Source organism: Calonectris borealis, chromosome 23 (genome assembly GCF_964195595.1).
Source record: "Calonectris borealis chromosome 23, bCalBor7.hap1.2, whole genome shotgun sequence".
Taxonomy (NCBI): Eukaryota; Metazoa; Chordata; class Aves; order Procellariiformes; family Procellariidae; genus Calonectris; species Calonectris borealis.
In genome coordinates this window covers 1354998-1376993 of record NC_134334.1, presented here as the reverse complement: position 1 = coordinate 1376993, position 21996 = coordinate 1354998, and the positions used below count along the sequence as shown (strand labels likewise).

The 21996-nt window shown below is 45.5% G+C and overlaps 1 protein-coding gene across 1 annotated transcript in view; it reads left to right on the top strand.

The window, feature by feature from the left end:
- The window catches only part of PRDM16 (PR/SET domain 16), a 216387-nt gene that overhangs the window by 153565 nt on the left and 40826 nt on the right, over positions 1 to 21996 (top strand). Inside the window, exons 3-4 of the mRNA XM_075172177.1 lie at positions 11343 to 11477; positions 21278 to 21380. Of these exons, the coding sequence (XP_075028278.1) occupies positions 11343 to 11477; positions 21278 to 21380 (238 nt within the window). The remainder of the gene's footprint in view (positions 1 to 11342; positions 11478 to 21277; positions 21381 to 21996) is intronic.

Below are 21996 nucleotides of genomic sequence, written 5' to 3'. Positions count from 1 at the left end.
ATCAAGACTTCCCTCTGATTCCCATTTATTTTTCATCTATTGTGCTTTTAGAACTTTACTAATTACTGTTTTTTAAAATGAGGCAAAATGAAGTAGAATACAAAAGTGTGATGTCTTGAACTCTTTCGGGGGAAAGAAAACTTCAAAGTTTTTGTGTGTGTATAAGATCTGGAAATCCCTTTCTTGACTTGTGTATGCAATATCTGAGGCAACCCTGTGGTTTGATTCAAGCATAATTTTCTACGGTTTACTGTTCAATTTAAATCAGTGTGGTATGAATTACGTTACTAGTGAAAAATGAGCTTTTGTTGAGATAAATTCCTGCCATCATCTTGAAAGTCTTCTTCTGTTTTGACATTTTTACTTTATGTTTTTCTGCGTGGTAATCAGATGTTGCTGTGCAAGCTTAGCTGATTGCCCTCGAAGAGAATGAGGGTGGGAGAGAAATCCAAGGGGTGGAATCGGTTTCATGCATCAACAGGAGTTGGCGTTGGTAGCACCTTCTGTGCATCCTCTGTTATTCGGGGTTGTCTTCTGGGTAGCAAAACTACTCCTCCGAAGCAAGAACATGAGGAGTAGTATGTACAGGAGAGGGAAAGCAGAGCGGTGTTGATTTTTCTCAAGAATTCTTGGCTTCTTCTCTTTACCCCTTTGCACAGAACTTGCTCTGCCTTGTAATCAATACGGCATCTGAAACACTGGTGCCTGTTGATCAAGCTGCTTTGTAGAGCAGGAGATGCTTGCATGGAGATCATATTTAACAAGCTCTATAAATGGTGTACTATATAATTATTGCTGCTGTTGGTTTCTCCTGCGAGGCTTTGTATTGATGGTCAGGTCTGATGTATGTTCAGCTGGAATGAATCTGCTGTGCTTGAAAGACACATCGATGACACTGCAATTTTGCAGACTTTATATCCTCATGCAAAGCTAGCTGACACATAGGAAATACTCGCTGGCTGTTTTGTGCTGGTACGTAAGAGAATAGCAGTTAATAACGGGCAGACCTTCAAAAGGCTCAGTTGGATTCAAATACGCTCAAGAAATTCAGCCTTGCTTACAAAGCTTGTGTGAGCTCTCCAGACTCCTCTGCTTTGGAAATTGAACAGGACGTTTTGGTAGAAAACAGCCTTGTTTCATGTGATTTCTCGTGTTCTTTAGATGTGGTGGAAAAAAGAATGAGAAGGTTATTTTTCCGTGACAAAAGTATGTCTCAGTAACAGCCTTCCCTGCAGCTTGCTGATACTTTTCCTTCAGATCCTTCATGAAACCAGATAATATGGTAGCACAACAGCAGACTCAGAAACACATACACCAGTGGAAAATTTCCACTCCAAACGTGTGGCTTGAGTGGGAGTGAAAGTTCAAAAACATTCATTCTTTTAAAAACCTGAATCGGTCTCTCTCCCGTCGGCTGCAGCGGCGTGCTGCCTCCCACAAGCCGGCAGCGGCACCGGGCTCGGCAGCGGCACCGGGCTCGGCAGCGGCACCGGGCTCGGCAGCGGCACCGGCCTCGGCAGCGGCACCGGCCTCGGCAATGGCACCGGCCTCGGCAGCGGCACCGGCCTCGGCAGCGGCACCGGGCTTGGCAGCGGCACCGGGCTCGGCAATGGCACCGGGCTCGGCAGTGCTGGCTCCAGCCGCTGCGCAGCATCGCAGACCTGCCTGCCCCAGTGCTCTCCAGCTGGGTTGCCTCTCGCCCGTGGTTCTCCCCGCTGTGTCTCCGTGATGGCGAGACAGCAACATGCTTGTTTGACAGGAGGAGACCCGTGAGGATTTCTCTTCCTCTCCTCTGAGCTTTCCCAGTGTTTGGGTACGCTGGGCTTTTGTCGCGGAGCCTGTGGTTTCCGTGCGTGCCGCCATTCTGCTGAAAACCTTGAAGTCTGCTTGCAAACAGGAGTGAACGTGGCCACTGAGGACAGTCCTGCAGGTGGCCACGCAGCCCGTTCACAGAGCCGGAAAGTCAGTCGCAGATGAATTAAGTTTTTTGACCTGCAGTCATGTAATAGCACTAAGAGCGTTACTCGCAGGAGAGGTCCCTGGAGTCCCCTGGACCACACGCGTCCCGTGGGCGTGCACGAGGGTTTTGAAGACGAGGGCCTGAGTAGCTCGCTCAGGGTGGTGGCCAGAGGTCTGCCGCACACGCGTAGGTTAAAGCACGGGTAGAGGCTTTCAGGGAATAGCGTCTCCTCTCCTTATCGTCTGGCGTTTCTGGGGAAGGGGAGCTGGCTCCAGGCTGTGCTGGAGGACCTTACGTTTGGGCAAGAGATTTACACAAAGCAAAGTAGTTCTCGCTGAATATACTTAGAGCTTTTCCTGCGGCCCTGAGCTGGGGGCAGCAAGCGAGTTGGGTTTGGCTCAGCTGCTCTTCCCATCGGTTTTCAGTGCTATGACCTGTTTTTGTCTGACACGTTTCTCATTAACTCTTTGTCAAATCACCAGGAAGCCTGCTTAATTGCAGGCAGAGTGCTGAATTTATGAGTTCATCTAGGCTTCATGTCTACACATTGACAGAGGTGTTTCTCTGGATGAAGTCTTTTTCTCTTCATTTTGTGGCAAGAATGGACTTTCTGTTTCAGTTACTTCTGAAAGTCATAAATTGTAGCAGTCCCTCCCTCCCCTTTATTTAAAAGAAACACAACAAAACTTCATGGCAACAGTTTATTGCTCTAAATCAGCTTGTGGGTCATTAAAGCAAAAAGGAAAAAAAAAAAGAAAAAATCTCCCTCTAACTCCTGCCAAATAAAATGCGTACATCAGCCAAACTGTCAAAGGCAGATCCTGCAACTATGGGATGAGAAGGTTTATTACACTTTCGGCTTCTGGGGAGGGATGTTATAGCAACAGGACGCTGGGTCACTGATGGCAAACTCATGGTTGCTTCGTTTCTTCATGCACACTAGGAATCCATTAAGCTAACTGACGACAGATCCCTAGGCATTCCAGTCCTACAGCACACCTCTGCGGAGGCCAAATGTTGGACGCTGCCCATTAAAACGTGAAAGAAACAACCCAACAGAGAGCCCACAAATTAGAGGAGCAGGAAACCTCAAATGATGTGCAAAAAAAATTGTAAACGTTCAAGAGAATTTTTCCATAACTTTTGCTTCATAACTCAGCATTTCTGATGTTAATAAATTATGAAACAGAGCCTTTGCAAGATCAATGAGCCTTTTGGATTCAAGTCCTGAATGCTGTTCAGCAGACAGCAGATGAAGCAGCAAAGTGAGTCCTGGAACATGACAGCAATTTCCTTTTGGCTGGATAGAGATGAGTCTGAACCACAACCACAGCCAGCGTCCTGGGTCTGGATCCAAAATTCGTGTCTCTGCAATGGGCCAGTTTAAACCCCTGTCATCCAAATGAACGTGAAGGTGCATTTGTTTTAACGGGATAGACTGAAGAGGATGAGGACTTCGGAGTGGGGAGAAGACAGCAGATGTCTCAGCAAGACAAAATCATGGCACTGTTACCGGCAAGGAAGGGGAGTGGAGTTGAGAATACTAACCCCGGATGAACTGTTGGATTTGTAGACAAAAGTGATGGGAGCTGCCTTGGGTTAATAAATAAAAGTATGTACTGAACTCACCATCTGCAGCAGAGGGAAAAAAGATGAACTTAGTTTTTGGCATGTTCAATGAAAAAAAAGCAATGAGAAATCCATGATTGGGTGGGTGGGGTAAAATGGAAGACTGATCAGAGGGCGACGAGGCAAAGGAAGTGCTCGCACAATAATTAACTTTATGAGAATGCCCACAGGCTGCAATCCAGATGAAAGCTTGCTTTTCCAACAGACCTACAAGTGCACGTCTGTCCCAGACCACCTGTAGTTTAACTTGGGGAAAAGGTAGGGCAGAGAAAACGTGTTCTCGCACTGAACAGCTTTGTGGGGCAGTGATACTGCAGGTCAGATCTTAGATAATCGAGAAGGTAAAGTGCATTGCCCTGAAACTGGAATATCAGCACGTAATGATTTTAGACTTGCAAAAATTTTACCAATTACTAATTATAAATTTCTTTTCCTCCCCTTCTGTATCTTCCCCCCCTTTTTTCCCCCTCTCCTTTTCCTCTGGTAACTTCTTTTAATGTCTAAGCTAAATTATCCATCAGAGAGACCTCTCTACTACGTCACTGATTTCAGAGCTAGCCTGAGTGCAAAGAGCAAACAGAAGTACAACTATTAAATTTCAAGTCCACCGAGTCAGATCCGACTAATTACACGTGATTTTCTGCTGGGTTTTTTCTTCTGCGGCATCTTTTTTTTGCTGTTGGTGCTAAATATCTGATGTCAGCCTTCAGCTGTCCAGGAAAACAGGGATATCTATGGATGAATGGTCTTACGAGTAAAGCTGCTGATTGGTCCTTGACAGAGGTGAACTTGGTTCTGGTCTTAACTGTGAATACCCAGTTGCTTTAATAGAGCTAGATATGACTATTTTAATGAGTACATCCCAAATCAGGTGGCTGTGGTGAATTGAGCCTTCCAGCAGCCTGTTGCAGGATGAAGCCCTCTGTGCTCCCATTTGCTGTCTTTAATTTACCCATAGATAATACTGTTTGCCTCCCTTTTGGTCTTCTTCAGAGCACCAGTTATCTCTTAGTGCTGGTCACGCTTCTTCTAAAAAACATGTAAAAATGAATGATTTACGTGCATTCCAAAAGCAAGCCTTCAAACAGAAAATCTTTTTTGTTACTGACAATGACTTGTAAACAGTTGGTTTGAAGAATTTTGGCAGAGGAAATTTCTGATTTTCTTCTGGTCTAAACTGGAAGAAGATGTGGTAAAAGGTTTCAGTTTGTTTTTCCGGAGTTTTTTAAGGTGGGGGAAGAGGAACTTAGAATGTTATTCTGTGTGTGCACGTTTGTCAGAGGAAAAAATACATACTGCAGATGATAGTAATTTGTGATTACTATTGGATTTCTCAGCATTTTTGAAATTGTGATGTAACTTTCATATAGAACATCAGAAAAGAGCATGAGTGTGTGCACTTGATCTTTAATTAGAGGTGTCAACCACAAAGAGCTGGACTCGCTCACGAATGCCCCTGCTCTGTCACTGGTCCTGCAGCACTTTGCGTGATGAGTTGATTACACTTACTGTACTCAGTCTGAGAAAAATCGTCCTTTCCAGACAGTTTGACACTTTGTTAGACAAATATTGAAGCATCCTAGTAAATTAACATTTAAGGTATTTGCCAAACTCGGAGATATCACCTGTATTTCTTACTTTAGCTGTAGGGGAAAGGCACATACTATGTGTCTGCAAATACTGATATTTTTATGGAACAATTGTTATTTAAAGGCAGGATTTGTAAGACTAGCCTATCTTCTTGTAGATAGTATCTTGCTTTTATTTTTGTACCTGCGATAAATTGCAGGTATCTAATGAATACCTGACTACCAGGGACTAAATAACCTGTAGTTTAACCTATATTTACCTTCATTTGCTCCTGGATCGTGGGCACACAATAAAAAATGCTATAATTAATCAGGCAGATAATGTTCCTTGAAAATTAGAAAGCTAGATAAATCTAGACTTACAAGGGTTTACACCAAGTAAAACTGTAGACCAGCCATTCTAAACAACTTCGCTAATAATCTGTTCCACATCATTACATCCTATTGTGATTGATTTTTACTCATTCCTGATGAATGTTTCTTCCTCAGAATTAGCGAGTGAGTGAAACTGCAGCACGTGGAAGAAGAGAAAGTCAGAGTCGGGTCTCTCTGGTGCATAAAAGCACACCTGAAATGTGCAGTTTCAAACGAGTTTCCCCTGCTACATCTACGCCACGGGTGGCAGTGGAAGCCCAGCTCCCTGCCCCTTGCTGCAGTGCAGCCTGAACGCGAAGGAAGGGGCGTCAGGGAAGACACTTGCAGAGGTTGAGACCTTGACTCCCTCGTCAGTGGCTTAATTACAGGCTCTGTATCTCCTGCCCTTATGTGCTGCTGGATAGTGATGCTTCTGCGGTTCGGGGACCTGACGCCCGAGGGGTGCTCCTCCTTTCCTGGTGTGTTTCCGTTGCTCGTGCATTTTGCAGTTCTTCCCAGAACCGGCCAGCTCCACGTGCAGCCGTTCCACTGCACACTGCGCTGCCACCATTGCTACCTGAGGGTCTGTCCATCTGCTCGAAGGCAATTATATTGTTTCAGCTTGAACTGTAGCCTCTCATCAGTGGACTGCCCGCATGCTTCCAGCCCATTGCAATTGCAAAGGAAAAACGTGTTAGCAAAAATCCTAGGAAATTCCCTAGTTAAAAATAATGCCTCTCACTAATATATGTAGTGGGATAGGAGAACTCGCATAATTGCTTCGCTGTGGTTCAGCTGGCAAGTGGTAACTGACTGCTGTTCAACAACTGTATTGCTGATAATACTCTGTCCACTCTCTTCTACCTCCGTAACATTTATTTTGTTTTCCAGCTGTTCTGATTTCAAAGGTTCCTTGTTGATAACAACAGAAGCATACCATTCGATAAGGGATAGGAATATGCAAAATACCGTTCAGTGACGCTGCTGGGCCTTGGTTCGTGATGCCTTGTTCTATTTACGGAGTAGAGTGAGTGTGTGTGAAAAACAGGGGCTTAAGTTCTCAGGGTTTCATACAACCTCTTTTTTTCTCATTTTGATCTGTGAGATTTCACACCCCCCGATTGGGTTTTAAAGCTCCACTCAGATAAAACCACAGAGTTTCAGGTGATTTCTGGCTAAGACAGGACCTCGTTCTGAAGCAGAGCTGTCGAGCCTTGTGCAGGGGCCCTGCAAAACAGTTGGTGCATTTGAGCTGCATTCCGGGTTTTCCCAGAGCTATCTGAGAGCCTTCAACCAAACAATTCTAAAATATGAAAGAGGGTACCTGGAAGATACAGCTATGAAATAAAATAGACTATTTGTGTAGTCCTGGAGTTTGCCATATTGTATTCCCAGGGTGACTTAATTTCACTGATTGCTGCTGTATGAATTAATGGTACTGGGAGCTTAGTGGGCTGGTGCTTATTCAAACCATTAAAAACTATACGCTAGATACCCAAAGGGGCTTCAAATCAGCAGCTGAACATTGATGATTCATCTCGGTTTTGTTTTCCAAACGTTACCACTTTCAGTCTAGGTGTGTCCCCCCTCCTGCCCCTCAAGGTGCTGGCTTGGCTGTTGCGCTTCGTTAGCTAATTCGGGGTCAGTAAGGCCAAGACAAGTACTTTAATCTCAGCAACAGTCAACAGCTTTGGTCAGCCTCCATGTTCCTAGAGGTTCCCTGAGATGAAACAGAAGTTATTGTTATTTTAGCTTGAGTAAACTCAGTAGAGTTTTTCAACCCACATTAAGAACACTTTTTTTGTTGTATTTTTCTTGCAAAGTCCTAACTACCTTAAATTGGCTTCCTGTGATATTACTGCCGTGTATCAGGCCTTTGCTATTACGAGTAGAGCTCAAGGGGAGGTAAACAAGGGCATCTAGAAAGTACCAGTTATTGAGAACAAGTCTAGTTAGGGAAGAGCAGGGGCTTTGGTGGGGTCTCACGTCCCCTCTGAATCACTGAATTCAGCACCTCCAGGTGGTTCTTTTAAAAACTTCAGGTCCCTGAATAAATGCAACCAATTTTGAGGGGAGTATCAACAGTAAAAGAAAGCGATCCAACACGCTCCCAAAATCCCTTTGCGTGCGATACGGCTTCGATTTGATTCATATGTGCATTTAACGTCTGACATAAACTGGTGGTTCCCGACCGGGTTTTCACATCATCCTTTACTTTGGCATGAGACCTAGCCGTGGCGGTCCTGGCGCATCTGGCAGATGGAGGGTTAATTGCCAGTGTACAGTTTGACATGTTCGGGTGGTCGGACCCAGCTCCGAGGCGTTCCTCTGGGGGTAGCCCTCGCCGTAGGAGTTCGCGCCTCCGCAGCCTCGGGGCCAGCGTGGGGCTGGGCAGGGGACGGGCTCCAGGCCACTGAGAGCTGTAGCCCGTGCAAAGCACAGCAGCTCGTCTTTTAAATGTGGGAGCTGGAAACCCCAGTGCTCCTCGCGGTGAAACGGCTAGCTCGTGCTGTTGGGTTCAGCTCTTGGCTACGTTCAGTAACACGTTTTAATGATCTGAGACTCATTTGCCTAAGGAAATTCCTCTATTCCCTTTCTTTCTCCCCTTAGAAGAGGGAACTGTGTTTATTGTGGGAAAAGAAATCAGGAGAGGTCCTGGTTATGGTCGAGAAGGCAACTGGGAGATGAAGAGAAAAGCGGGGGGGCTGGGGCGGAGTTGTTTAACCAGTGAGTGATGAGAAGTGATGGGGTCGAGTGCGGCTGCCTCGGCGGGGCTGCGGGGGCGCAGGAGGGAGCGGGGAGCGGGCCGGGGCTTTGCGAGCAAGGAGACCCGGTGCCGGGTACGGCGGAGGCGGGAAGGGGGCAGGAGAGAGGCTGCACCCGAGGAGCGGGGACCGAGGCTCATCCTGGCGAGGGGACAGGCAGCGAGGGTGTAAGAGGAGAGGTCTGCAAGCTCGGGAATATGTGTTGGGGCAAGACAGGGAAAAGGTGCTAGGGTTGATGGGCAAGGAACCTGGGATTTGGAGAAAAAAATCGGAGTCCTGAAAGTTAGGGCTGCCTGGCAAAATGCTTGGGACTGGGGTTCAGAGGCAGGGGTGGGTAACGTGGGATTGGCTAGGTGGCATGGGGTGAAATTCGGGGAAATGGGCAAAAGATGTGGGTTTACTGCCCTGCAGTCCTCTTGAGTGCCTGAATATGTGTCATTTACCCTCTCCTCTAGCACAGAGTCTCTGAGACCTGAGGGCAGAGAGCCTGAGAGCTGCTGAGGGGATGGGGACTTGCTGCTGCCGGTGCACGGCTGCCGGGTTTGCTGTGGTGCATCATGAAACCCCTTGCAGCGGTGAGCCACGTGCACGGCGTGTAAAAACACAAGGAGGGATTGCTGCTGCTAGAGTTTGCTTTAAAAACAAAACGAAAATGAAACACATGACTGAGAATTAGCTCACAGAAACCAGAACTTGCTAATATAATTTTAACAAGATCGCCAGCAGAAAATGTCTTGCAATGTGGTTTGTGACTTGTGAATTACATACCGGTTGGGACCGGGGAGCTCTCTTTCCTTTACTGAACCTGAGTAGATAGATCTGCTCTAGAAATCAACTGGGGCAGTGTGGCAAAGGACGTTGCCTGTGCAACTCCCGTTTTATTTACTCAGGAAGCTGGAATGCGAGGCATGAACAAGGCAGGGTTTTTCTCCAAGAGGAAGGATGATGTTTCGTGGCCAAGACAGTTGGATTGAAAACTAAACTCCATCACTGCTTCTGCTACTGTGTTCTGAGGAAGTCGTTGAAGCCAAACTTGCCTGAAGTGGCCACTAATTGCATGTTCCTCATTATCTTTGTCTGAACGCCCAACTTGAGACCTGGGAGTCTAATCCGCAGAGCCGCCGCCAGCGTCAGGTGGGGCTCTGCTCTGGGTCCTGACCGTGCGCGGTAACCTGAAATCTTCGGACCATGCGAGAATACGCCAGGTGTTTAGCGTTCATCTCTTTGTCTCACTTCTTGAGCTATAAAGTGAGTTTATTAGGAATCCCTCACAAGCGTGTTATAAAACTAAAGGACAATTTGGGTGCATGGTGTTGCCGCATGTAGTTTTTGTCTGAAATACTTTTGTGCGTTATTCTAATGCAGCTCGTTGACCTTCTGCGCTTTACTTAGAGACAGAGCCTATCCGTTTAGCTCGATCTACTGGAGTCTAATTGGTAAGCAACTGCTAGAGTGTTCCCAAGCAGGGGATTAATGAAGCTGAACACAGGGAGGGTTGTTTCTCTCACCAGTTCTGTCCCAGACAAACACATCTTCTAGGAGAAAATGCAGTATTTCACTGAAGCGTCAGTGCTATGTTTTGATTAGGAAGGAAGAAGCCAAATGCTAATGGCACGGTTTTCCCTTCGTCCGTTTGAATACAGGTAGCGTGACAGAAGAGGGTTCGTGCTGGAAGTGAGAGGCCGGGTCTGTCTGGGGCGGTGCAGAGGTGGGAGCTCTCGTGGCGGTGCTGCGGGCGGCCAGCCTGCGCCGGTCCGAGGGTCGCAGAGCCGATGCTGGCGTGGGCCTGGCGCTCCGCGGGCGTTCGGAGCTGTGGAGCGAGAGTCTCAGCGGACAACGTCGCGCCGAGATTTCTCAGCCTGACCTTATACTTGATTTGTTGCTGTCATCGCTGTGTTTCAATTTTTCCTTTCCTTTGTTCCTACCTTTTCTTTTTTCTCTGTCTTGAAATAGATGGGAAGGTATTATAGTATCCCATGAGATTTTGAGAGAATTAATTGCTAGTAAAAGCATGTTAAGAGCTTTTGATGACTGAAGTAATTTGCAATGACACAGGGTCTGGTAGGGGTAGAATGAAATCTAAGTCTAGGGAAAAAAGCCGTTTCTGTAACAAGGAGGCCCACTTACGAGCAGAATATAGTCTTGCCATACTTAGGACTCAAAGGGCTTTTCCTCATTTTGGTGGTGTCCTGTGTAATTTTTAAAATGTGCTTTTCTGAGTGAGTTGCAAAATGGATCATCACAAACATCAGTATGGAATGAGCATCTTTTCTGTTTCTATGTCATTGAACTTACTACTGCCTTAGGAAAGAAAAAGTGCTAAGTCTCTTCCTGGTAAAACAGCGGTTTTCTTTGGACCACACCCTTTAATTAACCCTTTTTTCCCACACCTGGATTTTGAAGTATTTGAGGGTTTTTATTTGGAAGGATTCCTCTTTTGCACACTAGCCAAACTTTATCTCACCTTCAACCACACAGATCCTCTAGTGTCAGTGGGTTTCTAGCATTGTAGTTATATAAATGAAGGCGTCGTTTGTTACAGCATTTTTTAAAACACAATTTCACAGCACTGTGGAAAGTGACCTGTTTTGAAAATTTACTAAAAAAAGGAATGTAATTTTTTATTTATAATAAAAAATGATCCTGCATGGAAGGGTAAAATAGATAATGTGAAGATGGAGCAGTTTAAGGGCCTTGTCATTAAAATCAATACAGTTTGGAAAAGTTACCTGCTTTGACTACTTAAGCTGGTGTGGATACTGGAACTGTGTGTTTGTCTCCATAATAATTGTAATCCTGAGCCTGTTACTCACGGGCAACTCTGATGTATGAACTTGGAGGTTCTGCTAAACTTTGGATTATGCCTAAGAGCTGATTTTAGTCTTGTCATATGTCTCTCTATTAATTATATATGCTGTCCAGCTTTCTCCTTTCTATTTCTTGTTTGGAATCCTGCATTGCAAATAATTCTCCTTTCTTCCATCTTTCTGTAGCTGTCATTTGATATCAGATGACCCATGTATTTCTTCTTCTCCTGTTCTACAGATTGCCGATGACCTGGGAAATGAGAAATTCTGTATCGATGCTAGCCAGAGTGGAGCTGGGAACTGGCTGAAGTACATCCGCGTGGCCTGTTCCTGTGATGAACAGAATCTGGCCGCGTGTCACATCAACGACCAGGTAATGACTTTGGCAATTACTACGTCGCTGTGCTCACCTCACCGCCTCAACAGATGCTGGGGTGGCTTGGCCAGAGGACAGTGTATGGAAGCGACTGAGGGATTCATCTGTTCAGCAGCTCTGCTGAAATGATCTAAAACCCCTGGACTCATGATCTTCCAGTCCTTGACTCCCTTTGTGGTGAGGAAGATCGTGTGAAACGTTAACGCCTGCTGTGAAACATAGGTTATGTTAACAAAACACAGTGAGACAAATGGAAACCAGTGGTGGGTATTTTGTTGCCATCACAACTGTAGAAAATTTATGTTACCAGTTGACAGTGGTGGGTAAAGAGCGCGATGCCAAGCTGTAAACTCAGTTGTTGTCTGTGTTTAAGAGGGGAGTGAGAGTGGGAGATGGTTTGGGAGTCTGCTGAGGAGGAACAAAAGTAAAAACCTAATAGTCATATTACAGAAATGCTGGCAGAGCAGTCTCTAGGTGTGGGAGAGGGATATTACATGGAATTAATAGGATTTTGATAATGTAGCTAATGTTTGTAAAGTTCTTTGAAGCTTAAACCCAAAAATGGATTCAAGATGAGCAATCCAAGTTGGGAGTTTCACAAACCTCAAATTGAGTACAATTCAAACATAAGTTACTGTTTCAGACCTAACTTAAATGAGAAATGCAGTCTTAATGTTATTACCAGTTAGCAAACAGGAGGCATCACACGAAAAATGAGCTGAGGGTGGAAAAACACACCTCTAACAAAAACGTTTAAAAATCTGTAGGTGACAGGGAAGCTAGAGTGAATCTGTAGTAAGCCAGATAATGTAAAATGAGAGTAGCTCAGGGTGTGCCAAAATGTCAGCCCACTTTGTGAACTTAGTTCCTGTTTTAAAATGCTTTTAAATAACTTAACTTGGGATGCAGAAAAAAAAAAACAAAAATATCACAAATGTTCATGATTTAAGCAATCTAGAAGAGATTGAGGCACAAAGCTCTAAATTTCAGGCTGCTTAGTTAAAATGAGCTGCTGATTGCTTCAGTGCCCACTCAGCACTGCTCCCAAGTGCTCTTACAACAAGGAGCCTTCTAACCAAGAGCCAACATTTATCATCAACTCCTCGTCTTACACCATGAGCTGCTCAGTGCTTTCTGTGACACACACAGGGCTGCTCCTGTGTCTCAGTTTCACAGAATGACAGGATAAATATCTTAGGGGCCGCTACGTTTTCCCTCACCTGTTACTTAGGTCTTTTACCATCCTTCATTCTGCGCAGAAAATGCTGGTTTGCAGGAGCCTGCGGCTGACCCGGCTTCCTTGCTGTGCATCCTACAGCTTATCTGAGCACAAGATACTAGGCTGAGGGATACCTTTTTGGACTCCTGGAAGATTCAACAGGACCAGTGCAACTGCATACGCTGTCTAATGCTTTCCAGCACTTTGCATGTAACTATAGCTTTAGCCAGCTAGAGACGTTCACTTCTTAACAGGACAGTTTTGCCGAGTGGTCTATGCAGATGACTTTTTCCTAGCATTCATCCATGCAAAAGGGCGGTGAAGCAGTTACCGAGAATTTTTACCAGCAGCAGTAGAAAAGCACAAATATTAAAGGAAGAGAAAACACAAGTATTTTGTATTTGGGTTTCTTAAAAAAGGTCTTAGACTGGGGAAAGAAACTGAGTTCATACAGGTTTTTTTACATGAATACACATTTCTTCTTTTTAAAATGTTAACTTGTACACTGCTGGTTTTTCCCAGGTTCTTATAAATGCTTAGATTAAGGACTACATATATATATACACAAAATTTGCCAGAAACCTGAAGGCTGTATCACATTTTATTCTAAGCCCAGTCCACTGCATGTCCTTCTGTCCTTGTCCCTCATCTGGAGATTTTTGGTTGTGCATATTTTTAGTGCATGCAGCAATCTGATTGGAAAGAACAGCTGTTTATCATACACACTCATCTTCTTTTCTTTATTTTTTCTCTGCAATGACCACTCTTTTGCAACTTCTTAATTAATAGATTTACTAAAAGTCACATAAAAGGGGGTGGGTAGCAAGCAAATGCTTCTTCAGGAGGCAGAAAATAAAAAGGTGCAGAATATAATGAAACAGTAGCAAAGCAAAATGTTTTCTCCCCCTCAGCCTTCTTTCCCAAAAGATTGAAGAGTCTTAGGTCAGGCCAGCTGGTGGGAATGAAAAAATCCAGTGTAAAAAGCAGCAGATGATGGTGATTGATAACTAGAGGCACTGGATGCTTGGGGGGAGGAGTAAAGTCAGGGTAAGGATATACTATTTCCTAAGCTATTGATTATGACAGCCTATGGGCTCATTTGAATGGTGGCAGCATTGAGAGCAATCAGCAGCAGATTAAAATCTTTGTGGATTTTTGTATTATTATTTATAGAGGAGACAGTTGAACTGTGTTTGTTCTGGAATTTCCTATTCATCCTAAGTTTTCTCTCACACCGCTGCTACACAAAACCAAGTCTCCTGGAAAGATTCCGGTGTTAGTTGGTGGTTACTTCTTTTATTGAAACTGATAACAATTCTTCTGGATTGTGAAGCTTCAAAGGATGTACATGGCTGTGAGTGTATTTGGTTGTCATGAAAACTAAGAGAGTAAGATGCAAATATAAATAGAAAAGAAAAATGTCAAACAGTCCATAAGCATGTATGTCTGCGAGCTGATGTGTGCTTTCATCAAATTCAGTGAATTCATAATTCAGCAGTAGCCAAGGTGCCTTTTGGATACAAACCCCCTGTATCTGAACTCTTAGACGCTCAAAATAAAACTACTAGATTGCAAAATCAAGTTCTTCATCCTGGTCCTAAGAAACACTGGACTACTAAATACCAAAGCAAAAGTGCAGACAGTTTCAAAGATACTGTAGTTAGACCTAGTTGGAGGGTGCAGAATGTTTTTACACTTCATTGCTTTTTATGTAGCTGATGTCAAGGCGAGTTCCATACTAATAACAAGGGGGGGGTGTCACAGATCGTCCTCCTGCAGATACCTCTGAGTGTGAGCGATTTTGTTCATGTGATGGCTTCACTGAAGTCAAGGGCATTGAGCTGGATTCCTCCCAGAAGTGTCTGTTTCTGGCCAGGGCCGTTGTATGCTTTAAAAATGAATCCCCTCATTTTCCCCGTGGGATATACTTAGAAAACTAAATTTGTGTCGACTTCAAACTTACTTTCTTGTGCACAAAACCCCACGCACGGTTCGTTCCAGGGGAGATTCTGCTGGGAGCTGGTGCTCTGAGCATCCTGCGGGCGAGAGAGGAGAGATCTCGGGAAGGGGAGATCTCAGGCCCTTGCGAGAGTGACTCCTAAAGCCGGAAACATGTTATACATTTTCAGAGTGACTAAGCATTGCTGATTTCTACCTACTGCTATCTCCTACCACCGCTGTTTTTAACTTTGTTTAATTTCACATTGCTAGCAGGGTAAATTTTTTTCCATAACAGGGACTCAAAACCCAGGGAGAAAGGCTCTATCATTTCTGTTCAGTAGGCATGCAAAGATTTGGTTTTTGTTTGTAAGTACATAAAGAAAAGAAAAGCTTTTGCAATAAAAGATTACCCACAAAATAACTAAGCAGCATTGTGATGATAAGAGCCAGGACAAGCTTTTAATCAAAACCATTTGCTTTTCAGGAAAAAAATAAACATGTTTACATGGGGAGATGGTCCTTTGCGCCTCCCCCCCCCCCCCCGACCACATTTTGTTCTTCTTTACACTCCTGTAACTTGGGAACATTCCCGGGAATGTACAGAGAATTTTCCTGGATTTTTAGTGAAGTAATTGACAGCAGAATCTGGACCTCTGAATGTTTTTTTTTCCCAATTTACAGATTAAAATGCTGCTATTTAGAAAGAGATTAGTTGTGACGTTTCATTAACTATTTTTCAATTGTGAAACCAATTTTCAAATGTAAAATAATGTTAGCCAGTTTTCTTTGTGTTTATTCTTACTTGATAAGTATTTGAAAAGAACAGAAGATCCTTGATTGACTGAGATAATTGTGTTTCTGAAGGAGGACTGGAAAAGAATGGTAGAAAAATGATATGATTTGCTAAATGCATCTAGAAAATGATACATGACTTCTGTTTTATTTTTTCGTGTTGCTACTGCTGCCTTCATGGGGCAAACACTTCAGCAGTTTAGCTGTTCTTTTTCAGGAGACTGTAATATTAAACGGGTATATGTAATAAATGTAATAGCCATGAGCTGCTTTCAGGATGGTAGCTGCTGCTTTTGTTTGTGTTACATATATTGGGAAAAAGAAGGACTAACAGGAGCTACAGTGATGGAAAAAATCGGGCCTCTGTTTAATAAGCCAATCTTATATATGTGTGTATGATAGAGATATTTTATATGTATTTTACATACATATTCAGTGACTCTGCAGGATTCCTAGCTATGTAATGCAATGCCTTGAAAAGAGGAAATAAAAAGCAATGTGGCTTAGTTGAAACAAAGGGAAGGCGATTCCAAAGGAGGAAAACATCTGAACAAAAGCAAAATGTGCAGCCCCATTCTGGCCAGAAACACAGGAGGCCAAACTTTTACGTGTTCTCTCCTCCTTGAGCCAGCCAGACATGTATATAGGTCTGATAGTTGTCTTAGACGAACAGTAGGTAGAAATACTTGCCTTGTTATTTCATTGGCTTTCTAGTACAGTTAACTATCTGCAAGACAAGAACATAAAGCAACCGCTTTTTAGCTCGTTTTGGATTGTCTTTGGCCATCACTTCTGCTGCACACTGATGCAATTAGTGGGTGTGTTTTTTGATCTCTAGGTAAACACTGCAGCTGGTTTCTCAGTTCTCTAGTGCTCTTTTTTTCCTAAAGTACAAACGTGTTGCCGCAATGGAGCTGAGAGAAATAGTAGACATAACTCATACAGCAGGTAAACAGTGCTGTTTCTTATGAAAGATACCTAAATAATGAGGTAATACTGGGACGTACTTTTCTCACTTGACGTGTTTCATCTCCATCTATTGCCTTGATATTGGAAACACTTACACAATTACCACATTGTTTCTGAGCTCAGTCTGTCTCAGGAACACTTCTCAGAGAAAAGATGTACAGCTTTGATTACTTTGTGCTCCGCTCTGAGTGAGATCAGCCTCAGAATGTGATTGTGTGTTGTGGTTCTGCATTATCGATACTTTCAGTAATTGTACCAAATTGCTTGGTTATATGCTGCAAAATGTTATAGCCAGAGCCAGCTTTCTATTACACCGAGTTTACATCCACAGAAGCAGTTACAGAGCAGCTCCGTATATCAAGCCCAGACTGGAAAAGGATTCCTCTGGGTTTTTTTTACTTTCCTTTTTTTCTTCGTTCTTTAGTGCCCCGTGCCTAGAATAATTTTAATAAAAATCAAGAAGTGTGGTATTTTCAATTGTCTGTGGGAGCACTACCCAAACCCTAGTTATATTGTTAACTATTTTGTGTTAAATCAAACTGACTGGTAATTAGGAGAGGTGCCCTTTTGTTGTGAGAAATAAGAAATGATAATGTGTGGAATTTTTATATGTGATGAACATAAATGATTTATGAATGTAAATGTTCTGATGGAATAGTAAATCTGGTCTTTTTCGGTGCACAACAAATAAAAAAGGAAAGGAAACACAGCAGTAGTTTTAATTAATTCAGACCATCAGTAGCATGATTGCAAGATGAAGTTAATTATTATAATGAAATGTTTGATGAAATTAATGTGACTCCAGCAGAATCCAACCTTTCCCTAATCATTAATGAAGCTTGTACTGTATTTCTTGAAAGACTGTTAACAGACGTGTTTTTATATACAAGAAGCTACTTTGTTCTGAGAACAAACAGGAGAGGTAAAGGAGTTGAAGATTATGATACAGGGACAATGTTAGCTGTTTAGTATTATAATTCTGAAGGATTCTTCCGATGTAGAATTTGTGAATGTTTCTATGAACTAGGTGTACCTTTTAGATCGTGATTTGTATTTTAGTGCTGATTTGGTTTTGGGTTACTAACTGAAAGAATAATCTCCGTTGCTAGCTATTTTGAGTTCTTTTCTTTTTGCTCTTAGCTAGCTGCAAGTGATGGCACGTTATGAGTTAGTTCTGTTTTACCCAGTCAAGCCCTAAGCGCTGTGCTTATTCCTAGGTTTTCTTTTGTTTTTCAGGCTGGTTTGCCATTAAACTCAGTGTGGTTTGGTCCTGGGAAAGGCTTTTCTTGTTGAACAAGCAGGCAGGAAAGAGAGTTGAAGTGCAAACTTAAAAAATAATGAGAAAAAGGAGAATTTTATACCACTTGTAGTTTGCAGTGGAATCCCTAGAAATTAACTGTCCGATCTGCGTGAAACAGTTACGTGCAATCTTTCAGAAATATGTTCACCTCCTTACATCTATACGTAACCATGGATCTGGCTGTCCACTTTGCGCTGCTCAGGATTTTTCAGCTGCGGATCTCAAAGCACTGCACAGCGAGGTACTGGGATCCTTCCAGCTGCAGAGTTCCCTTTTTCTGATTCTGTATCGGCTGGATGACGTGCGGGGTGAGGATGGATATATCTTCGGAGGAAGAATTGGTTACAAACCAGTGGAAAATTGTGGTGAAAATTATGCTAAGGGTTCTGGCAAGTGCAAGGATGGGTTTCTGTGCAGTTTGGGACATCTTGTAAATCACAAGCAGTTAGATTTCCTTTCTCTTCTTAAACGTTTGGTTTTGTGACCACGTCACTGCTGCCGGTTTGAAACTCTCAATAGGAGATTTCACGGCCTTTTCTGTGGGGCAATATTAATCTGTTTGTACACAAGATGCTAATATTTCAATTGATTTGCAGATGAAGGTGCGGGAGCATGCTTAGGAGGGGATAAACGGAGGCGACTGGAGAAATCAAACACATCCTGATCTCATTTTACCGAAAGGACTTTTTAAAGGCCGCCCTGCAATGAGCAGGGGCCGCGTTACCTCGGGTTTATGACGGCGATTATCCCTCTGCCTGGCCCTCTCCCCCGGCCCCGGGCACGGCCCCGAAGGCAGCTGCAGGCCCCCCCAGCCCGGGCGGCGCGGCCGCCGGCGCTGCAGCCCCAACTTCCCGCTCCTTTGATCAGCGGCCGGCCTGCCCGCGCCCGGCCAGGGGGGTCCGCGCCGCCGGCCCGGGAGGACGCGGCGGAGGGGCCGGGCGGCCCCGGGGGACGGCTCCTGCCGCCGGAGCGGCCCGCGGGACGGCGCTGCCCGCGCCCCGGAGGTGCTGCGCCTCGCCCGGAGCAAACAGGTCAGGCGTTCCCGTCCTTCCCCGGCCCGCTGCCTCCGTGCCGGCCCGCGTCCCCGGCTTGCCCGGCCCGCTCTGCCGCGGCCGGCGGCGGGGGCTGGCCCGGGCGGCCCCGCGGGCGTCAGGCGGCCGGGCCGGGCCGGGCCGGCGGGGACCCCGAGGGCGCGGGGCCGTCGGCGGGCGGAGCCTGCCCCCTGCTGGGGCGGGCGGGGGCCGCGCCGCGCTCCCGCCGCGACGCCCCGGCCCCGGCCCGGCCCCGGCCCCGGCCCCGGCCCCGGCCCGGCCGCGGGCAGCGGGCGCCCCGCCGCCTTCTCCGCGGCTGCCCGGGCCGCCTGCGAGTGGCGTCGCGCCGGCAGCTGCGGGAGCGCGCGCCGCGGGCAAGTTTTGCTCGGTCTGTACCGGGGAAGGGTGGGGGTCCCGCTGCGAGCGGCGGCCGGCGGGCGCTGCCGGCGCTGTCCGCCGTCGGAAGAGCCCTCGCCTTTCCCTGCCGGAGCGGGGCTGGGCAGCGCCTGCCCGCACCGGGGGGAGCGCGGGAGGGGCGCCGGGAGCGCGTTGTCCCGGAGCGGTACCGCTGCCGGGCAGCGCCGCGGGGTAAGCAGCAGCGCTACTTACGGACGTATGGGTGCATATGCCTAAGCAATGTAGTATCTGGGACGGTTTACTGGCTTGCGGTAAACGGCTGGGTTTATGTTTGGTTGTAAGGCGGATTGTTAATCTGTTGGGAGTTTCCTGAGCTGGATCTGGAGGAAAAGTTCAGAGCAGTAACTGGATTCTTCTGTACCCGCCGAACGGAGGGAGGCTGCCCTGGGGAGCGATGCCGCGTCGCCGTGCAAGCGTTGGCAGCAGCTTGGGATGGAGCACGCGAGCCCGGGCACCTGCTGCTCCCGCCGGGGCTGGGGGGCACGCGCCTTCCGAGGCCTCGCGCTTCCATGCAAAGGGGTGAAGGAGGCTTTGGGAAGAAAAATGCATCATAGTGACGCTATTAGCGCAGCCCATGTGGGCATTGAAGAGTTGTGTGTCTTCGTTCCCCATAAACGGTAGATTGGCAGAGACTGAGTGGCAGCTAATTTAGGGAATTGTTCTGGTTAAATTGTAGGTGATATCCTGAAAAAGAATTTCATGCATTGCTATTAAAGGCAGTGCTAATAAAACTTTGCAGTTAATAACTATTATCTGTTCAATTCTCACGGTATTATTGTTAGAAGGGGACAGGGTCCAGCATACTCTAAAAATTTGGAAAGCATATGGAAGACACTGAGTCTCTTGGATTTCACGTAGTTCTGATTCTCCTCTTTGTCAGTCACAAACTCCCATCCTGCTCTTGATTTCCTTCTGCTGCTGTTTTTCGCGGTTTTCCTTGCAGAGGTTTTCATGAGATGCCCTCCCAGTTGGAGTTACTGAGCTCACTCTGCACGCCCAGAACTGCCCCAGCCACCACGCTGTGTAGCACCCACGAGCAGCATGCGAATGTGAAGGCAGGTTTAGCTATCAATCATTACAGGGAACCAGCAAGCTCTCTGCCTGCTCATACAAATAACCCACTATCAGCACGCTCTTCCTCCCTAGGCACTCTGCCATTTTGTCGGAAGGAATGAGGCCACTGGGGTCCGCTCACGTGTAACCCGGGTGTCACTGGACGTAGTGCTGTCGTTTGTGTTTGGTTTGGGGGTAGAACAGTAAGGATGGGTGTGTGGTGTGTATGAAAACATACACTAATATGGCGGTGCCTCGCAACGTTACGCTTTGTCGCACCTTGGATAACGGGGATTTCTTTCTCACTGTAATATTTTCTAAGAAATGCATCCTTGGAGTGGGAAAATTCATTTTGGTTCAGGAAACCTGTGTAAGCCTAGGTATCCTTTAAACCATGTTCTACACACTTTAAATGGCAATGTGAACAGGGCATACAGCTGGTATGTGGTCTCTGCCCTTGTCTGCAGTCGGTTTCTATTTCTGAGTTGGTTCTCCGGTGTAAAGACAAAGGTACGGTAGGTGAACAGCACTGTACTCAGCACATTTCGGAAGGTCCAGGTTCTGTGGTTAGACAGGAACTCTGAATGGGGGGTAAACTGCTCACCTGGCATGGTTCAGATCTTGTCTTTAGGGGTCAGGTCCTCAGGCTCTAGGTGAGAGTAATCTACAGAATAATTCCGTGAAGATATGCTAATTCAGATCTCTAATTATCAGGCCAATTTTGGCTTAGGGAAGCAGAGACTTAAATGCGTCAATTCCATCAGTTTAATCTTCCCTTCGCTATAACATACACACTAAGCTTATAGGAGGTAGGGAAAACAATGGGAAGATTTTGTGTAATTTGGACGAGAGAGGCTGTTACCGTAAATACTACTTTATTGTCCAAGCCACATGAAACGCTGACACACATAGAAGAAAATAAAGGCAGGAAAAAAGAGCTCTCAGTAGCAATTATCACACAAATCAAGTGACAGCCTCCCCTATTAGCTGGCATAATTTGAGTTATTGGTTAAAATGTAAAATGCAAGTCTTTGCATATTTAACATGTCTCTCAATTTTTGTTTCTAATTCCCAGATCTATTATAAAGTTATTAAAGAAATTGAGCCAGGAGAAGAGCTCTTGGTGTATTTGAAGGAAGGTGGTTATTCACTTGGGAACATGGCGCCCAGCATGGAAGGTAAGGCCTCGTTTTGCTAGATAGGACCTTTTTGCACCTCTCACCAGCAAACTAGGAATGTTGAGAACCTCAGTTAGTGCTGAACTGGGACAAAAACCTGATACGATACCTGCCCCTTCTGTAACTGTCAATATTTTATGCTTATTTTCACTCGTTCCCTGGTGAGAGTAGCTGTCTTAGTCAATGATAGCAAGCAAATTTTTATTAACCTCAAGGCATGCAACAGATTAATTTGCTTCTTCTCTTTGAGGAATGTTGTGGTTTTGAATATGACTGGAGGTGCCTTTTTAATTCCCAGGGTCACCGTGTTTCTTTGGGTGTAATAAAAATGGGCCAAACCATTTCAAGGCTTGCAAAACACTGGTCTTCAGAGCTTTAGATTACATGGAAAAGGGGAATCCAGGCAGAGGGTGGAAGAGTCGTCACCGGAATTATTATTGCTAGAAGATAGATACCTCTGAAACCCTGAAATGATGCAGTGAAGGCCAAAAGAATGATTATTTTTAAAAGAAAGGTCACGTTTTTACTGCTGCAGTGTCTCTCCTGCCTTGCAGTGAGTTGGTATCGCAGGACAAGGTGCATAGCTCAAATAGGCTCCCAGAGGGAGAAGTTTCCT